At 42.9% G+C, this 26,188-nt stretch overlaps 2 protein-coding genes across 6 annotated transcripts in view; both read left to right on the top strand.

Moving 5' to 3' along the window:
- LOC116829729 (granulocyte-macrophage colony-stimulating factor receptor subunit alpha-like) overlaps window positions 1-18,064 on the top strand; it is a 39,835-nt gene extending 21,771 nt beyond the window's left edge. For 3 of the 5 annotated variants that reach the window (XM_075060759.1, XM_075060763.1, XM_075060768.1), the window contains exons 5-9: window positions 785-911; window positions 1,581-1,710; window positions 1,803-1,978; window positions 2,221-2,375; window positions 14,739-14,813. In XM_075060759.1, the coding sequence (XP_074916860.1) occupies window positions 785-911; window positions 1,581-1,710; window positions 1,803-1,978; window positions 2,221-2,375; window positions 14,739-14,798 (648 nt within the window). In that variant the 3' untranslated portion in view covers window positions 14,799-14,813. Of the gene's footprint in view, window positions 1-784; window positions 912-1,580; window positions 1,711-1,802; window positions 1,979-2,220; window positions 2,376-14,738 lie in introns of all 5 variants that reach the window. The other 2 variants (XM_075060757.1, XM_032788705.2) reach the window with 2 other exon arrangements.
- LOC116820672 (granulocyte-macrophage colony-stimulating factor receptor subunit alpha-like) overlaps window positions 1-26,182 on the top strand; it is a 124,064-nt gene extending 97,882 nt beyond the window's left edge. Inside the window, exons 10-12 of the mRNA XM_075060771.1 lie at window positions 20,384-20,483; window positions 23,660-23,750; window positions 24,668-26,182. Coding sequence (XP_074916872.1) covers window positions 20,384-20,483; window positions 23,660-23,750; window positions 24,668-24,739 — 263 coding nt within the window. The 3' untranslated portion in view covers window positions 24,740-26,182. The remainder of the gene's footprint in view (window positions 1-20,383; window positions 20,484-23,659; window positions 23,751-24,667) is intronic.
- Window positions 26,183-26,188: the final 6 nt, after the last annotated feature.

The following is a 26,188-nucleotide window of genomic DNA, read 5'->3' as shown; positions in this document are numbered from 1 at the left end:
TTTTCCAAGACTATGATCTCAAAGGGGATCGTAGGGCTGATTTCTTGGTGTTTGAGAATTTTTCATTTAAAAATGATGGTCCTGAGTCCCATCTGTGTCACTCCAGTTTATTCTGATGTAACTGTTGGATTTAAAACTGCAGTAATATAGTAGTGAATTAAGGCCAACATTGCTAATCTTTCTGGGTGTGAAAATAAGCTCCAGAATATAAATTGTTTCAGTAACTGGATGTATTGATTTTTAACATATATTGTTGCACAAATCTACAGACAGCAAACTTTTTATAATTCTTGGGACAACAACAAACTTTTGGAAGACTTTTGATAATGCATACAATAGTTTTGTAAATTCATGGGGAAACTATTAAACATTCAGGCTCAGAACCTTCCCCAGGAAATCATTCACAGAGGGAATCCTCAGGATGCAGATCTACCCTTGCCTTTCCAGAGGGATCCCTGCAAAAGCTTCTATACTCTGTTGAAGGAATTCCATGGAGTCAAGTGGGTGGGCACTAGAGAAGAGGTTACTGATTGCACCCCATGGCACCTCTCTTTGTAGATCCCCTAGACTTCTCTGCAGAAATATGGGAGGCAATTTGTGCAGCTGGAACTGTGCAAACAAAGACCTTAACACTGAAAAGACTTACACCTGTGCTTATCTTTACACACTGTGAGACATCCTACTGGTCTCAATTGACTTATGTTTGGACTTTTCCCATAGTTAGAAACAGTTAAAACTGGGAAGGAAAAACAAAGGATTAATACAAATGCATGTTATTTTTCAGGTGTACAATAAAACCTGCATGTTTAGCATAAGCCAAGCTAAGCCTATACATAAAGGGGCATTATTTCTAGTTCAAGCAACGTACAACCACACTTTCTATTCAGGAGAAGGCAGATTCATTCCTCAAGGTAATGCATTAGTGTTTGTGAAAAGTTTTGTCTATCTGCAATATTTTGAGAAAAAAAAAAAGTCAGAATACATTTCATTCTAGAAGTTATCATTGATTTCATTTTTTATTACAAATGCTTTTGCAAATCTGCTACAATGATGCCATTTTGTCACAAACTGTGGTCTCAATTGTGCTAGTGACATTGTGGCAGAGGAAGGGTTCACTTTTGCACAGTAACTTGCAGGATAGAAAAATCTGTGTGTGATATAATTGCTTTTCTTATGTCAGTCTCTTACAGAAACTGAGGGTTAAAATGGTGTGTAGCAAAATAAAACAGTGACCACATTAGGCGTCTTCTGAAGCAATTTATGGCTAACATGAACCTCGTTCTGGCTGACTAATACAAACTGAGTCATATTGTTAATGATTATGACAACTAGATTTAATCACCATGGTTAATGGAATGCAAAAGTTTTCAAACTTCAGTGCCTAAAATTAGGCACCTAAATCCTTAGGGACCTAAAATCATCAATACAAGTTACAGATGCTCAAATCTGGGTCTGACCCAGTGTGTACAGAGTTGTACCTGCTTGTACCAGTAGTTCACCCTTTTCTTCTTCTTCTGCTTCTTCTTGACCAAACCAGTTGGTAATCTATAAATACACATGTAATTTTTCTTGGTTTCCAGGTATGAATGGAACTTCTGTTGAAAATTTCTCCTGTGTGATTTACAACATTTCCTTCATGAATTGCACTTGGGAGGTCGGCAGGAATGCTCCAGAAGATACCCGATATTTTCTTTTCTGGCAATACTCAAAGTAAAGAGTTTTCATTGGCTCAAAGAAGTTTTGAATTCAGATTTGACAGATGACATTTCTCGTGTTTAACTGAAATATTTTGGTATATGCAGGGAAGAAGATGAACAAGAGTGTCCACATTACATAGGAGATGCAACTGGAAGACATATCGCATGCAGTTTTCAAGATGTGAAAAACATTAAAAATACAGTTTACTTCCTGGTGAATGGGTCCAGCAATGAATCGGAGATTCAGTTTTATGATGAGTATATCAACTTATATGAAATAGGTAAGGAAAAGGTTTATTTCTGTTTAATTTCCATTTTTACTACAAGTAGAGTGGACCATTCTTCACTGGGAGAAGGGCCTGCATTTGTTTCAGAGCTGTGCTCCAGAAATAAGCTTTTATCTTTCTTTTTTTAAAAACTGTTTCTAGCCCTTATGGTTGCAAAGATACAATTCCTAATGTGAACTGATTCTTTATCAGAAGCTGACTCTTTTTCAGATGTAATAGTGATTATTTTATTCTAGAAAAACTCACTCCTCCATTAAATATCACTGTAAGCTGTTCTGAAGACCGAGCAGAGTGTAGAGTGCGATGGAAATGGCCCCAGATAAGCCATTTGGAAGGAAATGGAGATGGCTGCTTTGAGTATCAAATTGACATTCGAAATAAGAAAACTAATGTAAGTGTAACTTTTTGAATGACTCTCACTAGGAATATATATTTTCTGTTTATCAATCTATAATATGTAGACAAACATCAACCAGTCCTACACTACGAGTCACCTCTCTTTCCCCATCTGTCATGCAGTCCTTTTAGATCCAGCCATTCCTGCATGCTACATACTTTATTGCCTCATTTGCTAATCTTGTCCTCATAAGTGTCTTTCAGCACCTGCAACTCTCTGTGCCCACTCTCTTAACTCCTTTTGTTTCTCACCAGCATTACACTTGCTCTTACATCATTGCTAACCCTAACTCAGCGATTACTTTTCTGAACTCGGATCCAACAGCATGATCCACAGAGACAGTGGAGAGAACTAGACACTACAAATTCCTGTCCACTGGAACGGGTGAAACCCCAGTTTATAATACCATTTATTATCCTGGGATGTGAAAACAGCTTCTTAAAGCTTTTATCCCTAAGAGTGCAGGTCACTAGATGATTGATTCACTAATTTAACTCATCCCTACCTCCAAATATGTCTTTGTGCAATGATAACCCGTACAATATTATAGGCAAGGCTGATAGCACCACCTATTATTAAGGTTGCCCGACACTTCCCCATCTAAGACCTTGGTTTTGGTTACTTATAATTTTGCCAAACTTTAACTATTTGGGCTGAAATTTTCCATAGCAAGTATTAGCCAAAATGGTTCAGAACAAGACTAGAGAAAAATACAGTTTTTCAATATTAAAAGAATTCTAATAATCTTGTCTTTGGAAACTCGAGGCCCCCATTCTTTGGACCAGTGACATTTGGCAGGGGGTGTCCTTTGTGTCAGAATGTGCCTTTTACAATCCCTGTGAAAATCTGCCCAAATTTGACCAGGTGAGAAGCCTTTGAAAAATCACAATTTGCACTTGCTCAGTAGAGACTTGCTAAATTCTGGACTCCCTGAGCCTCTCACAGCTCCTAATTTTGACTAGGCTGTGCATGCGTGCCATCCCCACAGAGCTGCTGAGCATGCTCCAGCACAGGGCTATGAGGTTATGGCTGCTCCCAGCTGCTCCAAGCAGGGTGTAGGACTGGACATTGGAACTGAGAGCTGAGCATCTGCCTTTCCTGTGCTCTCAGTGCACCCCTGCTGGTGCTCTGCCAGTGTGGAGGAGGAAGAGGCCATCTGATTCAAATGTAGAGGCCACAAGAGCCTAACCTAAGGCATTGTAGGGGAGACCTGGGGGAGTAGATTGGGGTAAGGACCCTGCAGGGAGGAGACTGGGACTTGCAGGGCAAGGAGACTTGGTCTCAGAGTCAGAGACAAAAAGAGATGGGAGGAAGAATTAGAGTAGGAGGGGGGAACTGAGGCTGGATGAAAGGAGACTTGGACTAGGAACCAATGGGGCGGAGAGAAGGAGGTTATGTGGGGAGGAGAGACAGATTTGACAATGAGTTGGAGTGCAGAGAGAGAACTGGAACTGCCTGTGCAAAGAAATTGGAACAAGGAACTTTGGGAAGTAAGGACACAGAGTGGATGAGAAGCACAGGAATGAAGACTGGACCTGGAACCATCAGCGATGGAGAATGTGAGTGTGTGTGGGGGTGACTAGAGGGTGCAGGGAGAGAGAGGCAGATCAGGGAGTCAGGACAAGGACCTGGGCCTGGTTGGGCAAGGAGAAGACTGAGTCTGGGAGCAAGGCAGAAAATGAGGACTGGTTGTGGTGGAGACTCTGAGTGGGATTCTGGATGGGTGAGTTTTTAGAACCTACTAGGCAAGGAACCTGGGATTGGGATCAGAAGTCTGAAGAGTGGAGATTGGGACTGACTAGGTGAGGAGAATGGGACTGGGATAAGCAGCTAGTGTTGGGGTCTACAGGACTCGCATAGGTTAGAAGGGGAAGGGCAGAATGGGTCATGTTTGTGGGCAATGGGCAGAAGAGTCTTTGTCCAGTAAAGAACACTCAGCTCCACAGCCTGCAATGAAACCCAGGATCCCAGAGTCTCCACATTCTTTTGCCATCAGCAACTGTCTGTGAAACTCACTGGTAAAGTGTCCCATCCCCTTCTAGTGCTGGTCAAGTAGTGATCAATAATTTAAGACTGTATCATAATGCATATTACAAACTGGCCAAATTAAGTTTGCACAGGCACGTCAATTCTTGTGGTACCTAAATTTTGGGTGCTTGACTTTGTAAACATAAAGTTCTTTTAACATGGGTGTTTTGTGTGTAATTTCATATATGGCATGTGGCAGGAGGTGTCCTTTGTGTCAAGGATGTTCCTATGTGTTTCCATTATAAAGATTATGGTACAGACAACCTTTGACATTTTCAGTGCTTCACCTTTGCACATTTAACATTCGTTTAAAGTAGCTTTTTGTGTGGACTATACTTTTCTTACACATGAGATAAATTGATTGTAAGAGTTTGTTCCAGGAGACAGGGATTTGCGTTAATTAACCAACCTTTTAATGATTTCTGCATTCAACTGGTGTGAAGCTAACTGTACACTGGGTTACTACAACTGGCTGGGACTTGGATCAAGGTAAAATCAAGGCTGTGATGTGATATTCATAAGCCCAAATTTAGCCCTGGGAAAAGAAGATAAAGCTCTCATTGATTCTGATGGGAATAGCTCAGGATTGAAGTTGGTCATTGGGGTTTTGATCTCTAAACAGTAAAGCAAGTCGGTAAAAGCTGGACAGTTAAAAAAGTATTCAATAAGGGAACTTAGAGTAAAAGATGCCTGAAGGTAATAGTTTAACTATAAAGGGCTCAGGGCTTCTCTAGGAGCTGCAGTAGTGAAGACACTTCCTACAGCAACTGATGGCGCTTTTCCATCACTGTAGTTGTCAGCCCTCCGAGAGGTGGTAGCCAGCTTGAAAGAAGAATACTTCCATCAGCCTAGCAGTGTCTACACCAGAGTTAGGTCAAACTAACTGCAGGACTCAGGTGTGTATGTATTTCACACACTGAACGATGTAGATAGATCAATCTAATTTTTCAGTGTAGACCAGCCCTCAGTACTTACTGAGGCAAAACTCCCATTGGTTTAAAGATTGTGCCCTTTGGATGTTATATAACAGGAACTCCGTACCAGAGCATAAAAGGAAAATATGAATTAGAAGGGCAAAGTATCAGACCGAAGGATAATTATATAAATTAAGGGAGAAATTTAATCCTGTTGAAATTGAAATTTAGATCTTCAGCCTACCAGTCCTAGTACAGTGCACAGCAAGAGTGCTAGCTGCTGTGCTCCAGCACAAGGATGAGCAGATTTAAGTTACTTTATCTTTGAAATAATGAAATAAAATGACCAGATGATGGCAGCATAGAATTCTAAATGAGAGCGCTTTTGTTATGCTATGCTTCAGCATGCAGGGCCGTCCTTAGCCATAGGCAAAATAGGCAGCCACCTAGGGTCCCAAAAGGTCTGGGGGCACCAGATGGGAAGCAGTGGAGCATGTAAGAGCAAGGCTGCTGGGTCCTAGAGAGAGCTGAATGCAGCACAGTCTGAGGGAGGGGATTGGCTGCTGGGAAGGGCTGGGAGAAGGAACTCACCTGCAGGGGTGGAAGCTTATATGGGCTTGAGCCGGTGCTCAAGCACCAGGAATATTCAAAGCTGGGGATTGTTGCTCCACCAATATTGGAGCTGGGTTTCTCCCCGCCCCTCCTCGGAGCTTCCCTGCCTGAAAGAAAACAGCCAGTGTCTTCTCCCTTTGTTTGGTGCTGCTTTGCCTAAGGCTATAGAGATCAGTGGCAGGTAGGAGCACCAGGGGAGGGAAGAGGGAGAGAGGAGGGGAAGAGGGGCACACATGCTTGGGAGCTCTCTCCCCCCACCCTCCGCACCCGGTGGCAGCAGCAGGGTGGGGAGGCCACACATGATGCAACCCCTGCCCTGGTACCCATCATAGGGGAGGCGAGTGGAGCTTTCTGGACCTGAGAGAGTCCCTAGGAGCATGTGGCAGTGACGTGGTGCAGAGAGTGTGCCACGCGTGGGGGGGAGGGGGAGAGGAGGGGTCCCTCTCCCCTGGAGCTTGCTTCTGCCAGTAAGGAGGGGGAAGAGTCTCTCTGGCCCTAGCCCTGGGGCAGCCTGTCTGCATCCAAGTTCCCTTATCCCAGCCCTGCCCCCCACCCCAGAGCCTGTGCCCCAGCGCCCAAACCTGAGCACCCTGCTGCAGTGTGAACTGCTCAATCCCCAGACCGCCATCCCAGAGCCCTCACTTGAGGGGAAAACGTGCAACTTCCTGCAGGCAGCCAGGATTGGAATGGTCACACAGGCTGGGCTGGGGATAGCCAGATAGCATGTGTGAAAAATCAGGACAGGGGGTTGGGGTAGGGTGAGCAGATGTCCCACTTTTATAGGGACAGTCCCAATTTTTGGTCTTTTCTTATATAGGCTTCTGTTGCCCCCCACCTCCTGTCGTTTGATTTTTCAAACTTGCTATCTGCCCACCCTAGGTGGGGGTAATTGGTGCCTATCTAAGACAAAGCCCCAAATATCGAGACTGGCCCTATAAAATCAGGACATCTGGATCTGGTCACCCTAGCTGGGGAGTGCATCTCCCCCGAACTGGCAGTGATCCATCTCATCCAGGGGGAGCTGCATAGGCAGGATGAGCTGCTGGTGGCTCCATGGGTGCCCCGTCCCTGAATCAGATGCTGTGCTAACTTCACCATGGTCCGGTGGCTGGCGGTGGTGCCCATTGGCATGTGATCGGACCTGAGGGGTTGCTGCTGCTGTTGCACTCTGCACCCCAAGATGTGGATTTTGGGGTCCTGCAGTTTTCCACCTATCTCTCCTCTACTGCAGCTGTTGAACCAGCAGGCTGGGGAATAAGCTCAAGCATGAAAGCAGTACTGTGTTGCCATTTGATTGTCATTGAGCAAATTTGTTTGCCAAAAATGCTTGCTAAGAATCCTGAATTCAGTTTCATATATATTTTTTAAAAAAATCAATATCTTAGCCAAAAACAGAAAATTAAGCTGTTGACAATTATTTGTGACAAGTTTGGGTATGGGGAAGGGAGTGGGCCAGTTTTCATCAGAGAAACAAAAAAATGTTGACATGACTTTCCTATAGCCTGTTACTGCTAAATAGAGCCCTCCAACAACTAATAATATGCTCATCTCCTTACTAGTGTATAGAGCAGGGTCGGCAACCTTACGGCACACGTGACAAAGGTGGCACGCGAGCTGATTTTTGATGACACGCAATGGTGGGCTGAATGGCTCAGCCCACTGCTGCTCTGGGATTCTGGCTGCTGCCCTATATTTACTCGGGGTCCAGCTAGCCCCACTCAGCACCCGCTGCGCTGCCTGGAGACCCCAAGGAGCCCCAGGCTGGCAGCAGGCTGAGCAGGCCGACGGCTGAGACCTCGGCTGAGCCACTCAACCCGCTGTCGGCTTGGGTTCCATTCACTCAGCTGGCAATGGGCTGAGAGGGACTAAATTTAATGAAATAGGAAAGCTAAGAGCAACTAATGACAAAGTGCAAGAACCTAGAGCAGTGGTCCCCACCTTGGTGGCGGATGAGCATCCGCCGAAATGCTGCCGAAATTCAGTGGCAAGCAGTGTCATCCTGAGGCATTGGCGCCAAAATGCCGCCGAATTTCGGCGACATTTCGGCAGATGCTCGTCCTCTGGCCAATATGCGGGTGCACTGAGAAGCCCCTGTGGCGGCACCATGGCGCCTGGCACCCATTTGATCCTGACCTACTACCCTGAAGCCATGCGTGATATTTTGGATTACAATGGACTTGAACTGTCGCAAGACATGGTTGTTGCCATGCCACAATCAATGATGGAACCTTGTACAGCTTATCTTACCAGCAAACTTGCCATCATCTATCTCTTACTGACCAATTCTCTTGTCAACAATAGATCAGGGCGAGACATGCGTTTGAGTTTCTCAAAACTAAAGTTCATTAAAAACTATCTCTGCTCTATAATGAGTCAGGAACACTTGACTGGTCTTGCTATTCTTACAGTCGAACAAGCCATCACTTTGTCTTTGTCATATGATGACATTATTACTGACTTTGCAGCCAAAAAAGCCAGACAGATAGCTTTTAATTAAAAACTAATCCTTGTTTCAATACCTCTTCATATACATTTCCAATAAAATGTTGACAAATTTAAAAAATTATATTATTTGCATCATTCTGTCAAATGAGAATTTTTTCTATAATGCTACTTTTTAGTGCTAGTTCATCAGCATTACAGTGTGCTTAATTAAATTAAACTGGTTTTAGTAACATGCCTGTGGCAAGTTTTCCGATACTGTAAGCTTATGTTTGTGTTTCTGAGAGCAAGACAGGCACAGGGGCACCAGTTTAATAATCTCGCCTAGGACACCATAAATCCTAAGGACGGCCCTGTCAGCATGACTGTCTGATGTTAACTGTTTCCTTGTAAAGAGAGACCCAGATTAAAACCTTAGATCTGGTCATCCTCCAGCTTTAGGGAGTTTGGGACCTGTCTCTGAACTTTGCGGTTTGGGCCCATCTCCATTTCTTGGGCTGTCCTTGAAGACTGCATTCTTTCTCTCAGGAAACATCTTGCCAGTCTCTGGCAGCCTTCCTCTTTCCACAATGCAATAGCCTCTGGCACTGTCCCTCACTTTTCTAAGGGTTATCTGCCTTGCCTGGACCCGATTAGGCCAAAACTCCCCATCTGCTTCTCCTTCTTCCATCCCCCCACCAACCCAGAACATTTTTTAAAGACCCTTCCCTGAAGTCAGTGCTGGAACAGCATCATTAAATCAAGTTCTCCTCATCCACTTATAGGAAAAAGGAAAAACTACAACCTAATCTTCAAAATCCTTACTTCTAAGACTGCAGTGGTGGACTATTGTATCTCAGTGTCCCTAAAATCAGAAGACTTCCTCTGTGCCAGCATGGACTCACATCAGCACCTCTCAAGTCTCTTTTATGACCTTCCACACCAGTAGGTCAGTTTATTCCACTGGCACCGGCCGTGATAAGGGCCAAGGCCATGCCCCACCCCTTTTAACCAAAGAAATGTAAACACAGAATTCATGTCCCCCACAGATTTCTTTTTCACCTCAGAATAATAGATTCTGCTGGGAGTGAAGCTGCAATTACACCTTTTGCCCACCAGGAGTTGCTGTGGGGCCAGAAGAGAGGGCAGCTGGCTCACCACCAGAGCAGCCAGTGGTGAAGAGGAGGGGGGCACTTTGGGCTTGGCCCCTTTACTTAACCAAAGGTTCTAGCACCCTTGGACTCCACCCATTGGCTTTTCCTTCCACCGAGGTTAGAGCCTTTTTCTCCCATTCTCTCTCTGCCAGGTTAGAAAGCCAGTATCTCTTTCCCTCAATATCAGCAATGAAATCCGAATTGCATCCCCCTGAGTCCCACTGTCCGTCATCTACCCCCTCTACTCTCCTTTTGACAGCCTTTGGAGAATCTCTCTGCAGCCTTATGTTCTTATGCCTACCACCCACAAGCTGAAGCTTGGCTCCTGTTCTTCCCTTCCCTTTACAAGAGGGGAAGGTCTGGCTGGAACAAGGATCAGCCTCTCTGGAGGCCCCTAGAGAGTTAGCTTTAAGGGCTCAGTCGCTCAGAATCTATTGCCCCGTCATGGGGTTTACCTTCTACCCTTCTTTCTGGGGCGTATTGCTTTACCATCAGTCAGGGCGGCTTCTGGAGCTGTGCATCTTGCGGCTGTCTCCTCCTCAGCTGGACTTCCTCTGTTGCCAGCAGTTCCTGGCTGGAGCAACCTTCTTCCTTTTTACTGTCCCTTCCTGTGGTAGGTTTCCCTCCTTTAAACTCCTCCCACTCCAGGCTGAACAAGCCTTGCAAGTGTGTCTTGTTAGCATGGAACAGGCACAGAGGAGATAGTTAGCCTCTTCCATACCAGGGTGAGGGCATGTCGCTTCACATACCCTACCCCTCAAGATGGGAAACCCATTTGGGGTTAAGTTGTCTCCATCCCCGATCTGTGAAAATAAATCTACATTAGCATGGTCTTTTCCCACATAGTATTATACTTGGAAACTATACGGTTGAACAAGAGTTCGTATCCCTCATGGACTGGACCCAGCATAGGGGTGCATGATCAGTGATCAGAGAAAAGGGGCTGTGCAATGGGTAATAGCTGAGGGCTGCTACTGCCCACTGGATAGTGAATGCATCCTTTTCAATAACGGAATACTACTTTTCCCTTGTGTATAGCTTCCTACTTAGGTAAAGGACACAGCGTTCTCCCCCTTTGAAGTCTTGTGAAAGGACAGCACTGAGATTGATGTCCAAGGCATCAGTGTATAGTACGAATTCCCAAGAAAAAAAGCATGGCTGCCTGGCATATTCATGTTTTCAGTTCTCTGAACGCTTCCTTGCACTTCCCATGCCAATGGATTTTCTTAGGGTTGTTGCCTTTTATGAGGTCCATAAGTGAGACTGCAACTGAGGCTAAGCCAGAGATAAACCGCTTGCAATATCCTGCGAGGTGAAGCACTGAAAATGTCTGACTTACCTCATTGTCTGGGGCACAGTACATGCCTAGACCTTATCGACCACCTCCTACGCAGTACCCCAAATAGGTCACTTCGCTCACAGCTACCTTACATTTTGCCAGGTTGGCTGCAAGTCATACCTCCTATAGCATTTTTAACAACTCCTATAAATGCCATAAGTGGTCTTCCCAGATGATACTGTAGATGATATTGATGATGTATGCCGCAGCATATTGATGGTGGGGATTGAAGATATTATTCATAAGCCATTGGAAGGTAGCAACAGTTCTGTGGAGGCCAAAAAGCATGGTCTTATATTGGAAGTGCCCAAAAGGGGTGAACAAAGCCATTTTATGTTGTGAGCAAGGAGATAAGGGGATCTGCCAGTAAGCCTTTGTCAGGTCGATACTGCTCAGGTGCTTCGCTGGTTCCAGCCATTCTAATAACTTGTCCAACTTTGGCATTGGGTAGGTGTAGAATTTTGACCTTCCTGAAGTCAACACAGAATCAAACCATACCGTCTGGCTTGGGAACTAGAATTACGATGCACCTCCATTCACTTTTGGATTCTATAATCATCCCCATCTTCAGCATCACTTGTACTTCCTCTCAGACCATTTCCCATATCCTTCGTAATAAGGGTCTAGGGTTCTCTTGGACTACCTGGCCTGGGGTAGTCTCTAGGTGTTGTTGAACCAACTGCGTTCTCCCCAGGTAGTTGGAGAACACTGCAAAAAGGTCCCCAATTAGTGGGAGAATTTGTTTCCTTTGTGCAGGGGAGAGTCCTTCACCCCCTGGTACTGTTGCTGGAGCTTCGTCACTTGGCCCCTGGGGTCCCAATTCTGATTTTTCTGGAATAGGAGTTACCAGCTGGGCTTCCCATGCCTACAAGCTTTGAGAAGGTTCGCGTGGTAGACATTGGTTTCCTTCCTCCTCCTGGGTAGTTTGATCTCATAGTCCATGGGACCTGCCTGCGTGACCACTTTGAATGGACCCTGCCATCAGACCATTAATTTAGACTTGGCTGAAGGCAGAAGAAGAAGAACACGGTCACTTGGCTGAAAAGTCCGTAGCCCCCTTATTGTAATTTTGTTCCTAGGTGTGCTGGACATTCCTCAACTTCTCCCTGGCAAACATCCTTCTGTTTCTGAATTGCTCCCTTAACTGAAAGATATATTGGGTTGTGTTTAAGGCCCCCAAATCATCTTCTTCCCATCCTTCTTGCAACAGGTCCAGCATGCCCCACAGTTGGTGACCATATAGGAACTCAGATGGAGAAAACCCCTTAGAGGCTTGTGTGACGTTATTGATATAATCTGGGACCATATAGAACATGATTGCAACCAAGGTCCTGTAGTGGCACCAAATCTTATGTAAAGGGGGTCATGTAAGGTGTCTAAGACCAGGTTATAGGTTGCTGATTATGATTATGCTGTCTATATGTATGTATCATTTTGTAGTTGAAGTTATGAGTATTGGCTCTATATTGTCTGTATTTCAAATTTGTGCTGTGCTTTCTGATACACACAGACAAAGTTGGTATTAGCTCTGCTAGCCTGCTTGATGGCCCATTAAAAGGACCATCAGCTACCCACAACTGACCGCATTGAGAGAAGACAGGTACACCTGTAACTCAGCAAAGTGTGCAGGATTTCCCATGTGACTCCCAGACTCCATTTATGCTGTATTTTCACAGTAATAACAAAGAGTGTTACTTTACCCTGGAAGGAGCCCCTATAAAGGCTGATCGCCTCATCTCCATCTGGTCTTCAGTCCTGCTTCTCTACTCTGGATGGACTTTGCTACAAACTGAAGCTCTAAAAGGAACTTGATTTGACCATCCCAGCGGGGGGAATGCTACTGCAGAGACTTGATTTAAAACTGTAGTTTACTCCAATCCCACCGTATAAGTCTGAACTAAGAGAACTGTTGCCATTACCTGTAATATAATTGATTCCATTAAACCAATTCTAGCTCTCATCTTTATCCTTTCTTTTTTATGACTAAACTTTTAGATTTGATTCTAAAAGGATTGGTAACCGCATTGATTGTGGGTATTAGATCTAAATTGTATGTTGATTTCTTCGGGATCGAGAGAGAACTTTTTCCTTTTATTGGGCGTGTTGGTTTTTTCATAACACATTCATCCCCAGGATGAGTGGCACTGGTGGTGATACTGGGAAACTGGAGTGTCTCAAGGGAATTGCTTATGTGATGTGGTTAGCCGGTGGGATGAGACAAAAGTCTCTTGTCTGACTGGATTTGGATTCCGCCATAGAGGTGTTGGAAAAAGCCCAGCCTGGGGCTTGTACACTGCCCTGTTTAAGCGATTTGTCCTGACATTGGGCACTCTCAGTTTGGGTCCTGCCAGAACTGCATCGTCACAGCTTGTGGGACCTCCTTTGTGGGAAATAGAAGTGGTAGGAGTAGGCAGTCCCACTGCTTGGGGTTGTCGCTGACAAAGTGCATCAACATCCCCTTCAGGGTCTTATGAAACCGTTCTACTAGATTGGCCATTTGTGGATGGGACACCGAAATCTTCAGATACTTGACCTTCCAAATGGAACATAATTCCTGCATCAGTTGGGAAAGAAATTAATCCCCTGGTCTGTAATATTTCACAGGGAAACACTACCTGTGAGAAGAGCTTCAAGAGCTCTGGAGCTATAGCTGATGCTTTTGGGGAGCGGACAGGAAGAGCCTCCAGATACCTGGCTGTGTAGTCTGTGATCACTAGCATATAGTGATGCTCTGCTGCAGTTTTTTCTGAGAGTCCAACCATGTCCACCCCTAGTCTTTTTAAGGCGGGTCACAATGAAGGGCAGAGGGACCAAGGGTGCCTTGGTGATCCCTCTGCTGCTAGATAGTTGACACTATAGGCAGGAGGAACAACATTCTCTCACTTCATAGTGCATGTCTGGCCAGTAGGTTTGGGCTAATATCCGAGCCAATGCCTTTTCTCTCCCTAGGTGTCATGCACGGAGGATGTCATGTGCCTACTGCAACATGGCCTGGTAGTACCTGCATGGTTCTAACAGCTGGCCCTGCACTTCCTCCATTTGATGATTCTTCTTGATTAGATCCAAGCACTCCTTCTTGAGTGCAGGTATTGATTGCCTCCCTGAGACTTTGCCTCATCTCCTTTTATGGGGGCCATTTGCTCACATTTACAGTCAAATAATATCCAGAACTCTTTGAGCCGAGTCCACACCACACAGTAGGAACACCTGGCCTCATTCATTCTTTTCGTGACTGGGATTTGGCATCCCTGCCCTCTGCTTCGCAAGTGAGGTTCTGTTTAGGATGGCTCCCCCCTTTAGGGCATGCTAAGCACAATACTAAATAGGTATGTCTATGCAAATATTGTTTGCTCCTGAAGTCCTTTTCTCTGTGCATCATGACATGTCTGGGGAAAACTCACTCAGACCATGCTTACAGAAGAAAGAACAAAAGGCAAGCAAGAGTAGTCACATATGCACCCAAGGAACCAGCCTTAGTCTCAGCCTCACTCTCCTCTTCCTTTGTGATGTTACAGTTAAACAGGGCAAGGGTGAGGGAGACTATTTCAGCACCAGCATCAGGCAATTGCTTGTCTAAGAAAGAAAGATTTGTTTCCTTTCTTTTTTAACCTGAAATGCAAGAAGCCCAAACTTTGAATAAGAAACCAAACTCAGCCGAGTTATTGGAGCAGATTCGCCAGGTTTGCCAGTCATTACAAGCAAGGATATCTGTATGTGATAGGAAGAAACTTATTGCATAATATTGGAATCTTAGACATTATAAATTCTAGTTGCACCTTCTCCTGAACCAAGCAAGCAAGGAAATAATCAAAAAGGAAAAGAAAGAAAGAATTGGATTATTACAGGGTAACAAATCAAATAATAAAATAAAGATTTCTTTGTTTTGCAGGCCAATCCCAAGGAAAGCTGCAACGAGTGTCCTACGGTAACTATTCTCTTCCCACACTAAAATATGGTCTTGTCTCGGCTTAGCATTTAGTCTAGTGCAGTGTAAAATATTGTTACTACTGCCTAAATAGTTTTGGTGTCAGTGTAACACTCAAGTAGCTGTGACCATGGTCACTGGAGGGGCCATACAGAGATTGCTCAATCAGGGCCAACAGCAAAGAGTGGGGCAGATGATCCCCAAAACTGATGGGTTATTCTTCTAATTAGGTTCACCAAATTAGACCACTCAGCTTCTGTAATACCGTACTGGTTACCAAGAAGCTAAAATAGAGTTTCCTCCTAAGCAATCCAGCCTTTGGCTCCCACTCAGACAGCCATGTCTGTCAAATATGGTGAGGTTTACTTAAAATCTTATTCACCATACATGAAGTTCTACCAGTCCCAGGAGACTGGACATTAATCACCAGGTCAATGAATATTTCAGATTTGACTCAAGTACACGCTTACAGCCGATTCTTATTAGCTAATTTAAGATTTATTTAAAAACAAAATAAAAAGTTACTTTGTTTACAAGATCATTATACATAAGATATGAATAAAGGTCTTAGGTCAGTTTCATAGCAGAAATTGTGAGCTTCTGATTTGCAAAAAGTCTTTCCAGAATCAGTTTAATAGGTTATAGTCCAATAGCCAGTCCATGTATAGATTTTGTTCAAATTCTTCCATAAGAATTTGTAGGGACAGTCTAGGATATCTGGAGATCTCAGTCTTGTGGCCTGAACTTCTGCTGACAAAGTTTAAGCATATCTGAGAGTTCTTTTATAGTTCGCTAGCAGGCTATGACACAGCAGGCATTTCTTGGATGAAGAATAGGTAATATACATTGTTGCTTTGAAGTAAATCTCTTATTTCCTAGGCACACAACTAGCATCATTCAGTAGCATAAAGTAATTAACCTTCCAAATAGTTCATAGGTAGTTTACTACAAATTTGAAAGAGAAATAAAGATAATGGTATTATTACACCCCAAATTTCATCTAAATGTTAATATTCCTTTTTCATCCCTGAATCAGTAGAATATAATAAGAGTCAGGGACAGACATTTAGCATCCACAAGCTCATCTAGTCACATTTTTAACATCTAACAAAATCTAGGTAAACACAGACAAATGCACTCAGTGTCTTCTTCTAATTCTCTACTTTCTCTACTTTAACATGGCTTTAATAACTATCAGCAAGGAACGGCCCTGTTCTACCATTTCAATACTTGTCTAATATGTCCTTAAGTTTGATTTTGGGTCTCTTAGCCTGATCATTTTGCTTAACCTTCACTGGCTCACTGTCACAGCAGCATACTAAAAGGTATCTTTATGTATCAGTTTTCTTAAATATATCATAATCCAAACTGTTAGGTTAGAATCAAGGATTTATGTAATCTGAATTGACCCTTAAAAATGTTAAATTGAGATGCAGACTCCTCTTGGAAATCTTAGACATAGTCTTCAGACCCACAGGTTGAAAATGACTGTTCTACTTATGCTAATGACAACCTTTCACGGACCCCTTAGACATAATCTTAAGACCCCCAAGGGGTCCATGGACCACGGATTGAAAACCACTGCCCTAGCACTCCACACATCTTTCAAAACCTTCCATTTTCTATTGGTTTCACACACATACTAATACAAATAAAATAAATTCTGTCTCTTTATCATATTTTGATGTTGTTTTGCAAAAGGTGGAAAACAAATTTTGTTCCATTCTTTGCAATACTTTCCCATGTCTGGTAGAAAATAAATAACATAAAACCCAACATCAAAACCTTAGGACCGTTTAAATTAGACAAAGAAAACTTCAAGCTCTCTAGGAGCCTCATTATCTTATTTACTGCGGTTGCAATATATGCCAAGTTATTCACTTTAACAGGAATCTGACCTGTGTACTTCACCTCAATCCAGAAAGCCATCCAAGAGTTAGCAGGACGGTATCTTAAAGGCACTAAATCCTAGTAACATAAAGTAGTGTATGTCTTTACAATATATATGAGCTTTTGGGTGGACTCAAACACAGTAAATGTCTAGCTGAGACAGCGAATAGCATTGGGAGGACAGCTTCTCAGCGTTCTTGTTGCTCCCAGCTTAGGTGGGGGAGGAGAAAGGCAAAGGCATGCTGTCACTGTTCCCTCTTTTATATCCTCAGTCCATGTGCCTAAAAGACACTTGCCCAACACGTCCTGGTGGGCTTTGCTGAGTCACTGCATTGAGCAATGCCCCCAGTGTGGCCTTGTGCAACTGAATCATAGAGTTGAGCTGTCCCCATTGTGTGGTGCTTGGGCAGCTGTCATTGAATTGTAAATCCTTTGATTATAAGTCCCTGGCTGATTAATGGTCATTGAACACCCTCCTGGGCGGGAGTCCTTTGTATGTCACTATCAAATTTACAGCATATTTCAGTAACCCTACAGCAAAATCTCATAACTTCATAGACACTGGTGATATAAATATTTGGACAGAACAAGGGGTTTCAGCAGATTGTGACCTTTCATATGATATCTTGTATGGCATGCTTTGTATGAAATATCACAACCACATATGAATGATGAATATGCGGGTTTCCTGGTGTCTTTTTGAGGTACAGTGTGTCACAACCGTATTTTGTTTCCATAAGCAGGCACAAATATACTGTTTGTAAAGCTGGGATCAACTGTCATAGTATTCTTTCCCAAATCTGAACCTTAGCGTCCAAAAAATGAGGTACTAGCATGAATTCCTCTAAGCTTAATTACCAGCTTAGATCTGATATGCTGCCACCAATCAGGACTCTAAGTGCCTGATAAACTCTGGTCTCCCCAAAACCTTCCCTGGGGACCCCCAAGAATCCAGAGACCCCTGGATCTTAATACAAGGAAAGTAAACTCTTTCCCTCACTAGTGCCTCTCCTAGGCTTTTTCCTCCCTGGTTACCCTAAGAAGATCACTGGATTCAACTCCTTTGACTCTTAACACACAGACCGAGGAATTCCACCTCCCTCCCCCTCCCCTCTCTCCCGGAGAGAGAGAGACAGAGATAAACACAGAGAGCAGGTTTTTCCCTCCCGTTTTTCGCCTTCCTGGGCGTCTTCTCCCCTCCCAGATCTTTCCCCGCCCTGGCGTACACTAGCGGAGAGATGGACCAGATTCAAGCTCTGTGATTTCTAAACAAAAGGATTCCCCGGTTTTCGCCCCTCCCTCTTTTCTCCTGCCCTATCTCCCACCACTTCCCTGGTAAGTACAGACTCAGTTTCCTTTGAGCCTAACCAGGAGAACTATCAAACAGGTCTTAAAAGCAACCTTCTTATTAAAAAGAAAGAAAAAATGATAAGAGTAATATCTCTGTAATCTAGATGGATAGATGATTACAGGCGTTTAGCTTATAGAATCTGGGAGGAACTAAGCCTTCTCCACGCAGAAATTTATCTAAATATAACCCATACCTCCAGCACACTACAGTGCAATAAAGAAAAACAGTTAAAAAGCTAATACTTGCCTTTCTACTTCTGTACTTCACAAAATTTCCAATAGATTAAGAGGCTGTCGGTACGTGTGGTCACTCTCAAACCGAGAGAGACCATGCGACAGAAACAAAAGCACAGGCTTACAAGTCTTCCCTTCGACACCAGTTTGAAGCTTAGTTTGTTTCCTGATGGTTCGTGGTGGTCAGGTGTTAGCAGGTCCAACTTGTTGTTCCCCTTTCACAGGTGAAGTTAGACATTTTTAACCTAGTTATCTTTGGTATGACATCGACAATTGAAAATTGATGTATTAAATTCCTACATTATTACAGTGGAAGCAAATATGTGTTTGTAACACTTGTCTAGCACAATGGGCTTGTTTCTTGGTGCCTTGTAGGCTCACCTACCATAAATACATGTTGTTCTTATTACTTAATACATATTAAGTTGCTTTGTTTAGGTAGCAGAAACAAGCTTGGATCTACATTTCAGATTACAATGCTTGGAAAATAGTACTTCTTGCAACAATAGAGAAAAGGAGTTATTTTTGTCTCATAAGCCGAATTGGGTTGGGTTTATGTGTAGTGAGCCTTATTGAAGTGGGTTGGTACGGATGGCGAGTATTTTATTTAATATTTCCCCTTGGGTAGGTATTTTATTTAATTTTCCCTTGGTAATTACCTGTCTGTTTCACTTACTGTCTCACCTTCACAGACACAAACAAATCTTAATTCTATTCAAATATTTTATTCCTGCCTGCTCAGAAGGAAGTGAGGGAGGATACTATGTACCTTTTAATACTTGGGAAGCACTCAAATACTATGGTAATGAATGCCAGAAAGAGTTAAGGCTGAAACAGCAATAAGGGCTCGGCTACCACGATGATGAGTGTGGCATATCATAAACACATTTTCCTTTGCTACCATTTCATAGTTGTCATCTCTTCTTCCACTTCCATGTCCTCTCCTATTCATCCTCATTCTCTGTATCCGTGTGACAGATTTTCATTACCAATATGCCTGAGGTGTCAGGTTATCTGGCTGAGGCTCCAGGATTGTTTGAGCAGGAGATGACGAAACATACCAAGTGTTTAAGTTTATAGCTCTATTGATAAAATAATAAAATAACAGCAGTGAGTGTTGGGACTGCTCCCACGTCACTCAAAGGAAGAAAGAAAGCATTACTACCCCAAGCCCTGACCCACTTTCATACTCACGCACAAACCAAGGCTGGCCAAGACTGGCTGTAATGTAAGAAGAGGACGGGGAGGGTTGGATGGGAGTTCTTGTCCTGGGCCCAGGTCGTCTGGGTTTTGCTGTGATCTCTTAGTTGCTCTAGCTCTTAGGAGGGTTTTTAAGTTCTGGGTTCTTTTGGGGTATTTCTTTCAGGGACCTTTGCTCCTTTGATGCTCTTTGTACCAGTCCAAACCAGCTTTCTGTGGTTTTCTCAACTTTTCCAAAACACACCAGCTAGACTTTCTTGTTCTCTTTGTTTTTCTCCATGCTGGCTTTCGCTTGTCTCGCTCATTATGGGCTGCCTCTGCAGGTGTGTTTAGCTGAATTTTTCTTTTTTACGGCTGGTTGGTGGATTCCAGGCCCCTGTCTTTTTCAGCAGGCAGCCAAGCACTGGTTGTGAGCTGCGGCCTTGGGGTGGAGTCAGTGCCTTATCTTTTGCCTGAGCGAGCTAGAGTGTTGAGTTAACCCATTCTCTGCTTTCTTCCTCCTTCCCCCTTTGGTTTCTGCAACTTGCAAAAGAAACTTCCATTCCACACTCTCACCCTTGACCCTCCCCAGCATGCTTTGTGATGCTTGCAACAGCGTTAGGAACATGTAGTGCGTATCTGCCTTCCCAGGGGACCTGAGGGAGGGGGCCATTAGGTTGTGACATCTTCCTCTTTTGTCTTCTGATGGAGTCTTCATAAACTCTGTACTCCATGGCTCTGGTTGATCTATGCTTCTGTTGGATTTATAAATTCTATCTGCTCCTCAGTCCTTTACTCAGTAAAGTATCAGACAGAAAAGTATCAGATTACACAAGCAGGCTTATCATGGGGGCATACATTGCTATCAGTCATCTAAGCAGCTATTTGACATAGCCATGTGTGCTCATCTTTACTATGCAAAAAAAGTATAACCTTTGTAACTGTCTTTCTTTAAGGTAACCCAGATGATGCAGTTCTTACATATAAAACTGTTTTACTCCTCATAGCACTTGGAACAATCCTTGTGGCGCTGGTAATATTTTTTCTCTGCAAAAGGTAAAACTTTTTGTGACACATATATATACCCCCAAAAAACAACCTTAAGCGCCTGATTTGTATTTATTTATTTATTTTGGCAGGGTGATATTTATAAAGGGATTGCAATATATTAACAGGGACTGGTACCACCAGTTTTTAAGGTTGCCCGACACTTCCCATTCTAAGACCCCTGTTTTCAGTTGTTTATAACTTTGCCAAACCATTTGGATAGAAATTTTCCATGCTGCATCGGGATGAATTAATCTTCCTTCCTTCCTTTCCCTATAATGGCTGCTTCCAGCTGCTCTGAGCTGAGGTGGGGCTGAACACCAGAACTGAGATCAGAGAGCCCATTTACTTTGTCTTCTCAGTGACCTCCTGCTAGCACTCAGGCAACATGGAGAAGGGAGGAGTGTGATTCCGATGCAGGGGGATCAAGAGCCCAATGTAAGGCATTGCATGAGAAGTCTTGGGGAATAGATTCGGACAAGGAGTGTTGTGGGCAAAAACGGGGCCTGGCTGGGCAAAACTACATCTGGGAGCCAAAGAGAGAAATGTGGGAAAGACAGGGAGAGAATGGGTGTGGGGGAAACTGCGATTGAATGAGAAACTGGGTGAGATTGGGACTGGAAACCAGTGGGATGAGGAGAAGATGTGGAGAGAGGAGAGAGATTTGACAATGAGCTGGGCTGCAGGAGGAGAACTGCGGCTAACAGGGCAATGAGACTGGGACAAGCAGCCGGGGGAGGTGAGAACACTGAGATTGGACGAGGAGCCCCAGGAGAGAGACTGGGAGCAGGGGAGGAAACTCGGACTGGCTGAGCAAGACAACTGGGGACAAGGAACTCAGGCATGAGGAGAGGGAGGATTAGTAATGGCTGGGCAAGGAGGTTGGGAGTTGGAGAGGATAGTGGCTGGGCCTTACTGGACAAAGAGCCTGGGATTGGGATCAGATGCCTAAGGAGTGGAGACTGGAACAGGCTAGTGAGGAGAATGGGAGTGGTAGCTCGTGGTGGGATAGAGATAGGACTGTGAGAGGGACAGGTTGTGGGGAATGGGGAAGAAGGGGTAAAGCCAGTGGGGGATGGACAGAAGAGTCTCTGCCCTCCAGAGCCTGAAATGGAACCCAAGATCCCTGAGTCTAATCATTCCCTTGCTGTCAGCAAAATCTGTGAACCCCAGTGGCAAAGTGTCCTATCTCCCTCTAATGTTGGTCCACAGAGGATAACAACCTACTATTGGTATCAGTTATCTATTAGCTGAAATGGCAGAGGTCTATGTGGTAGAGGTTGAAAGGTTCCAAACCAGCTGATGATCCTTGAAGGTGTCAATTTGATGCCATATGATGGAATTTCTGGGTTTTTTTCAACTGCCTTTTTAAAAAACTTAGGCAACTACACACCAAAAATCCATTAAATCCCATTAATGTGGTAAAGTCAAGTGCTCAGAAGTTAGGAAATGGCAACTTGTACAACCGTGATTTATCATCCTTCTGCATATGCATTATGATACAGTCTTTAATTGCATGATCACATACCATTTTTTCCACAGGACCTCTGCCTCATTCAGTGCACAGAATCGTGCACATTTAATGAACCGCTAGTCATTATTTTGTTTTATCCTCATTATTCAGTCTGTGGGCCCCAGGCCTTTTTTACTGCACAATATTCTAATCCTGCTGTGAAGACAGAATTACTGATTTTTAATAGGCTTTTACATGATGCTCATTACTATAGTACCTTCCCTAGAGTGCTTCATAAATATTAATGAATTTACTTTCACAATACCCCTGTGAGATGAAAGGGGCTATTTTATTCCCATTTTACAGAAGAGGAAAGAAGAGGCACAGAGAGGTTAAGGTCATAACTAACTACTAATTTTGGATGCTCAATCTAAGACATCTAGGGCCTTTTTTTTTCAGAATACTCAAGAGTTATATAGAACTTCATGTGTTCAAAGTGAAGTTTCCATTGACTTCCGTTGCAGTTGTGAGTGCTCAGCACTTCTGCAGCTCAGATCAAGGATTTCAAGTCAGGTACTCTTAAAAAGTGAAACACACAATTAGTGACCACCTGTGGGAAGTTTAATTTAAGTGAGCACAAAATCTCATAGGAACTCTGGCAGAGGCAGGGATAGAATTCAGTTTTTGAGAGCATCGTTCAACTGCCTCAACCAGGAGACCACCTTTTCTCTTCCTGTGAGCCCTGCCTCATTCACTGCACACTTTTGAAATTCTGCAACAAATGAGCCAGGGAACCTACACACAATAGACTCATTCACTACACAACCCTGAGCAGGTCCATCCTGTGAATTAAAGGAGGCAGGAGTTCTGAAAAATAATATAAGATTATGTAATTAAGACTATATTGTAATGCATGCACACACGAGGGCAGAACAAAGATTGCCCAGGCAACCTTAATTCTGGCATTTCCTAACCTATGGGTGGTTGACTTTGCAATCTTAATAATGTTCTTTTAACATAGTTTTTGGTGCAGTCACATACAAAAATTATCTTTTCTAAAGTTTTGTATCCCAAAAAGCTTGCAATCTAATTTATATACGTAAACACCTGGAGTAGAGAAATCAGTGACATGTCTATAATGATGTTTTCCTATTTATTAAATCCAATCAAATAATATTTGTACTCTTTCTTTAATACTGTAGCAGGAAGCCAGGTCAGTTGAATGGCAGTTGAGCAAGTTTTGGCCAGAAAGTCTACAAGTGAAACAGAAGAGCTTTAATAAGGAGCCTAATTCTCCATTGCCCTGCACCTGTGTGGTTATTTATACTAATGCAAAATAAATGTAAATTGCTATCATTTCTATTTGATAGTATTTTACATTTACTTTGCAATGATATAAATGGCATCATAAAATTCAGGGCAATGGAGAATCAGGCCTAAAATGGTTTCCTTATTCTAATCAAGTTCCTTATTCAGTATTAGAAGAGAGTGACTTTCTGTTTTGTTTTGTTTTTTTAACCAGTCACAAGTAGTAGTAATCAAAATTCTAAACAATTAATTGATGTTAATCCACTCTACACTAAGCATAAATTTTCAGTTCTTCCACTGATTCCTTGTACCTTGAAAAGGGAAAATAAGAAATGTCTCAAACATGTAATAGAACAGAAAATATTTGTGCATGTTCTGTACCCATCTTTTTTTTTTTCTTCACCATTTCTTCTTGTTCCCAAAGATACTGCAGTCTGAAAAAATTGTTTTCTCCAGTTCCGCAACCAAAAAACAAATTTGGTGAACTTTTCCAAATATCTGATAAAAATATACAGGTAAGTTTTTCTTATGTAAATTTTGTTGATTGTAAGGATCTATCACAGACTGGAAGGTCTGACACAAAAAGTCGAGGTTTGCATTTCAATTTATAAACATTAAGAGAGTTTGATGTGAATTCTCTTTTGCTATTGTTCAGCGTTGTGTGCTGTCAAATAATTGTTCCAGCCCACTGGTTCTCCCATTCTAATGCTGAGTGACTTGATACTGGTCAATTACAGGTAATTCTGACCAGTGTCACCTAACTAGGGCCAAAACATAAAGATAATTCTTTTGCCAGTCCTACAGTGTTGCTTCTTCATACAGTCTTAACATGTTTGAGTAAAGACTGCAGAACTTTCATTCACATTAACTGAAGTTTTGCCTGAGTAAAAACTGTAAGAACCAAAGTGTTTCACCCTTTATCTACAATTTATTTGGGTTAATAGAAAACTACACAACAGAGAGATGTTCACAGACTGAGAATAACTTTATTTTTCTTTACCATGTCTGGGAGAACTCAAAGCGGAGTTCAGTATTCAGATCACCTCCTTTACTTTTATTCAGTTTGACATGGCTAGTTGACATTTAGCTCTTGACCATCACGTCAATAGTGTTGAAATAAACATGATTGGCTCTTAGCTGGAAGATATGAATGTATTGTTTTCTGGAAACATTTTTACATTGCAAAACAATGTAATGTTGATTTTGCCTTTGAGATATCATAATACTGGTGTACCAATGTTGTTTTCCTCTTAATGATAACTCTCTAATAACCAAGAGGTGGGATCATAAAGAAAAATTAAAGGGAAAAAATGAAATATTTCCATTAAATACCTTTAACCATTAAATGAATAAACTGAAGTCTCAGGTGGTAAATCTCTAGTTAATCTCATGTGTGAAACTAAGGGAGATTTTTTTTTCCTCCCTTCAATAGAGGGAATGGATGGATCTACCACCCACAAAATATGAAACTGAAGAAATAACTACTGTCGAAGAAATTAAATGACTTCTAAAAGCAAAATGAAGCACTTGGATTCCCCAACTCAAACAATTACAAATCCTCATGGCAATTTTGTATGTTTGCACACTCGCTCCCTTTCTCTCCCCTACAAATGTTGCCTGACACTTCCGTTATAAGACCCTCTTTCAGTTTCTTCTAAGTTTGTCAAATTTGAATCACTTGGACAGAAGCTTTTCCATGCTGCGTGTCTGCTTGAGGGTGAATATTCTTGGAGTGTTTAAAAAAAAACCCAAACATTTCAGTAATTTGTTAGAACAACTTTAGGGGAAAAAATGTTATTTTGCGCATATTAAAAGACCTCTTACAACCTTTCCATTGACAATCTCTAGCATCTCCCTGCTTTGAAACTGGTGGAAATCCAGCGCGGGTGTTGCTGTGGTGACAAGAATGTGCTTTATTCATCCTTAAGAATATCAACCCAAATTTGGCGAAGTTATTAATCGTTGAAAAATCATGGTTCACACATGCTAAGTGGAGACTTGTTAAAGCATTTGGCAGCCAAACTTCTTTAGGTCCTCACATCAGACTATGTCTAAATCTTGGTGATTCTTTCTGTATAACATCTGTAAGATGCATCTTTTTCTGTCCATCCTCACAGCTAAAATTCTAATCCAGGCCCTCATGATCTTACAACTTTATTATTATTTTTCTCTGGCATTAAGAAATGCAGCCTTTACCCACTTTTATCCATTCAGAATGCTGCTGCAAAGATCACTTACTTAGCGCCTACCCCATTTATACTGCTGTTCATTCTTTTAGTTGTCCAATCACTGCTAACCTTTCTGGTGAAAACTGAAACAAAAAAGGCATTTAATACATGAGTCATTGCTGTGTTTTCTGTTATTGTCATTCGCTCCTCATTGAATAGTGGGCCTACCATAGAATCATAGAATATTAGGGTTGGAAGAGACTTCAGGAGGTCATCTAGCCCAATCCCCTGCTCAAAGCAGGACCAGCACCAACTAAATCACCCCAGCCTAGGCTTTATCAAGCTGGGCCTTAAAAATCTCTAAGGATGGAGATTCCACCACCTCCCTAGGTAACCCATTCCAATGCTTCACCACCACCCTAGTGAAATAGTGTTTCCTAATATCCAATCTAGACCTCCCCCACTGCAACTTGAGACCATTGCTCCTTGTTCTGCTATCTGCCACCACTGAGAACAACCGAGCTTCATCCTCTTTGGAATGCCCCTCCAGATAATTGAAGGCTGCTATCAAATCCCCCCTCACTTGTCTCTTCTGCAGACTAAATAACCCGTTCCCTCAGCCTCTCCTCGTAAGTCATGTGCTTCAGCCCCCTGATTTTTTTCTTCACCCTCCGCTGGACTCTACAATTAGTTCACATCCCTTCTGTAGTGCTGGGACCAAAACTGGACACAATACTCCAAGTGTGGCCTCACCAGTGCTGAATAGAGGGGAATAATCACTTCCC

This window comes from Chelonoidis abingdonii, chromosome 1, assembly GCF_003597395.2.
Source record: "Chelonoidis abingdonii isolate Lonesome George chromosome 1, CheloAbing_2.0, whole genome shotgun sequence".
Lineage (NCBI taxonomy): Eukaryota > Metazoa > Chordata > Testudines > Testudinidae > Chelonoidis > Chelonoidis abingdonii.
This window is presented reverse-complemented; position numbering and strand designations above follow the sequence as displayed.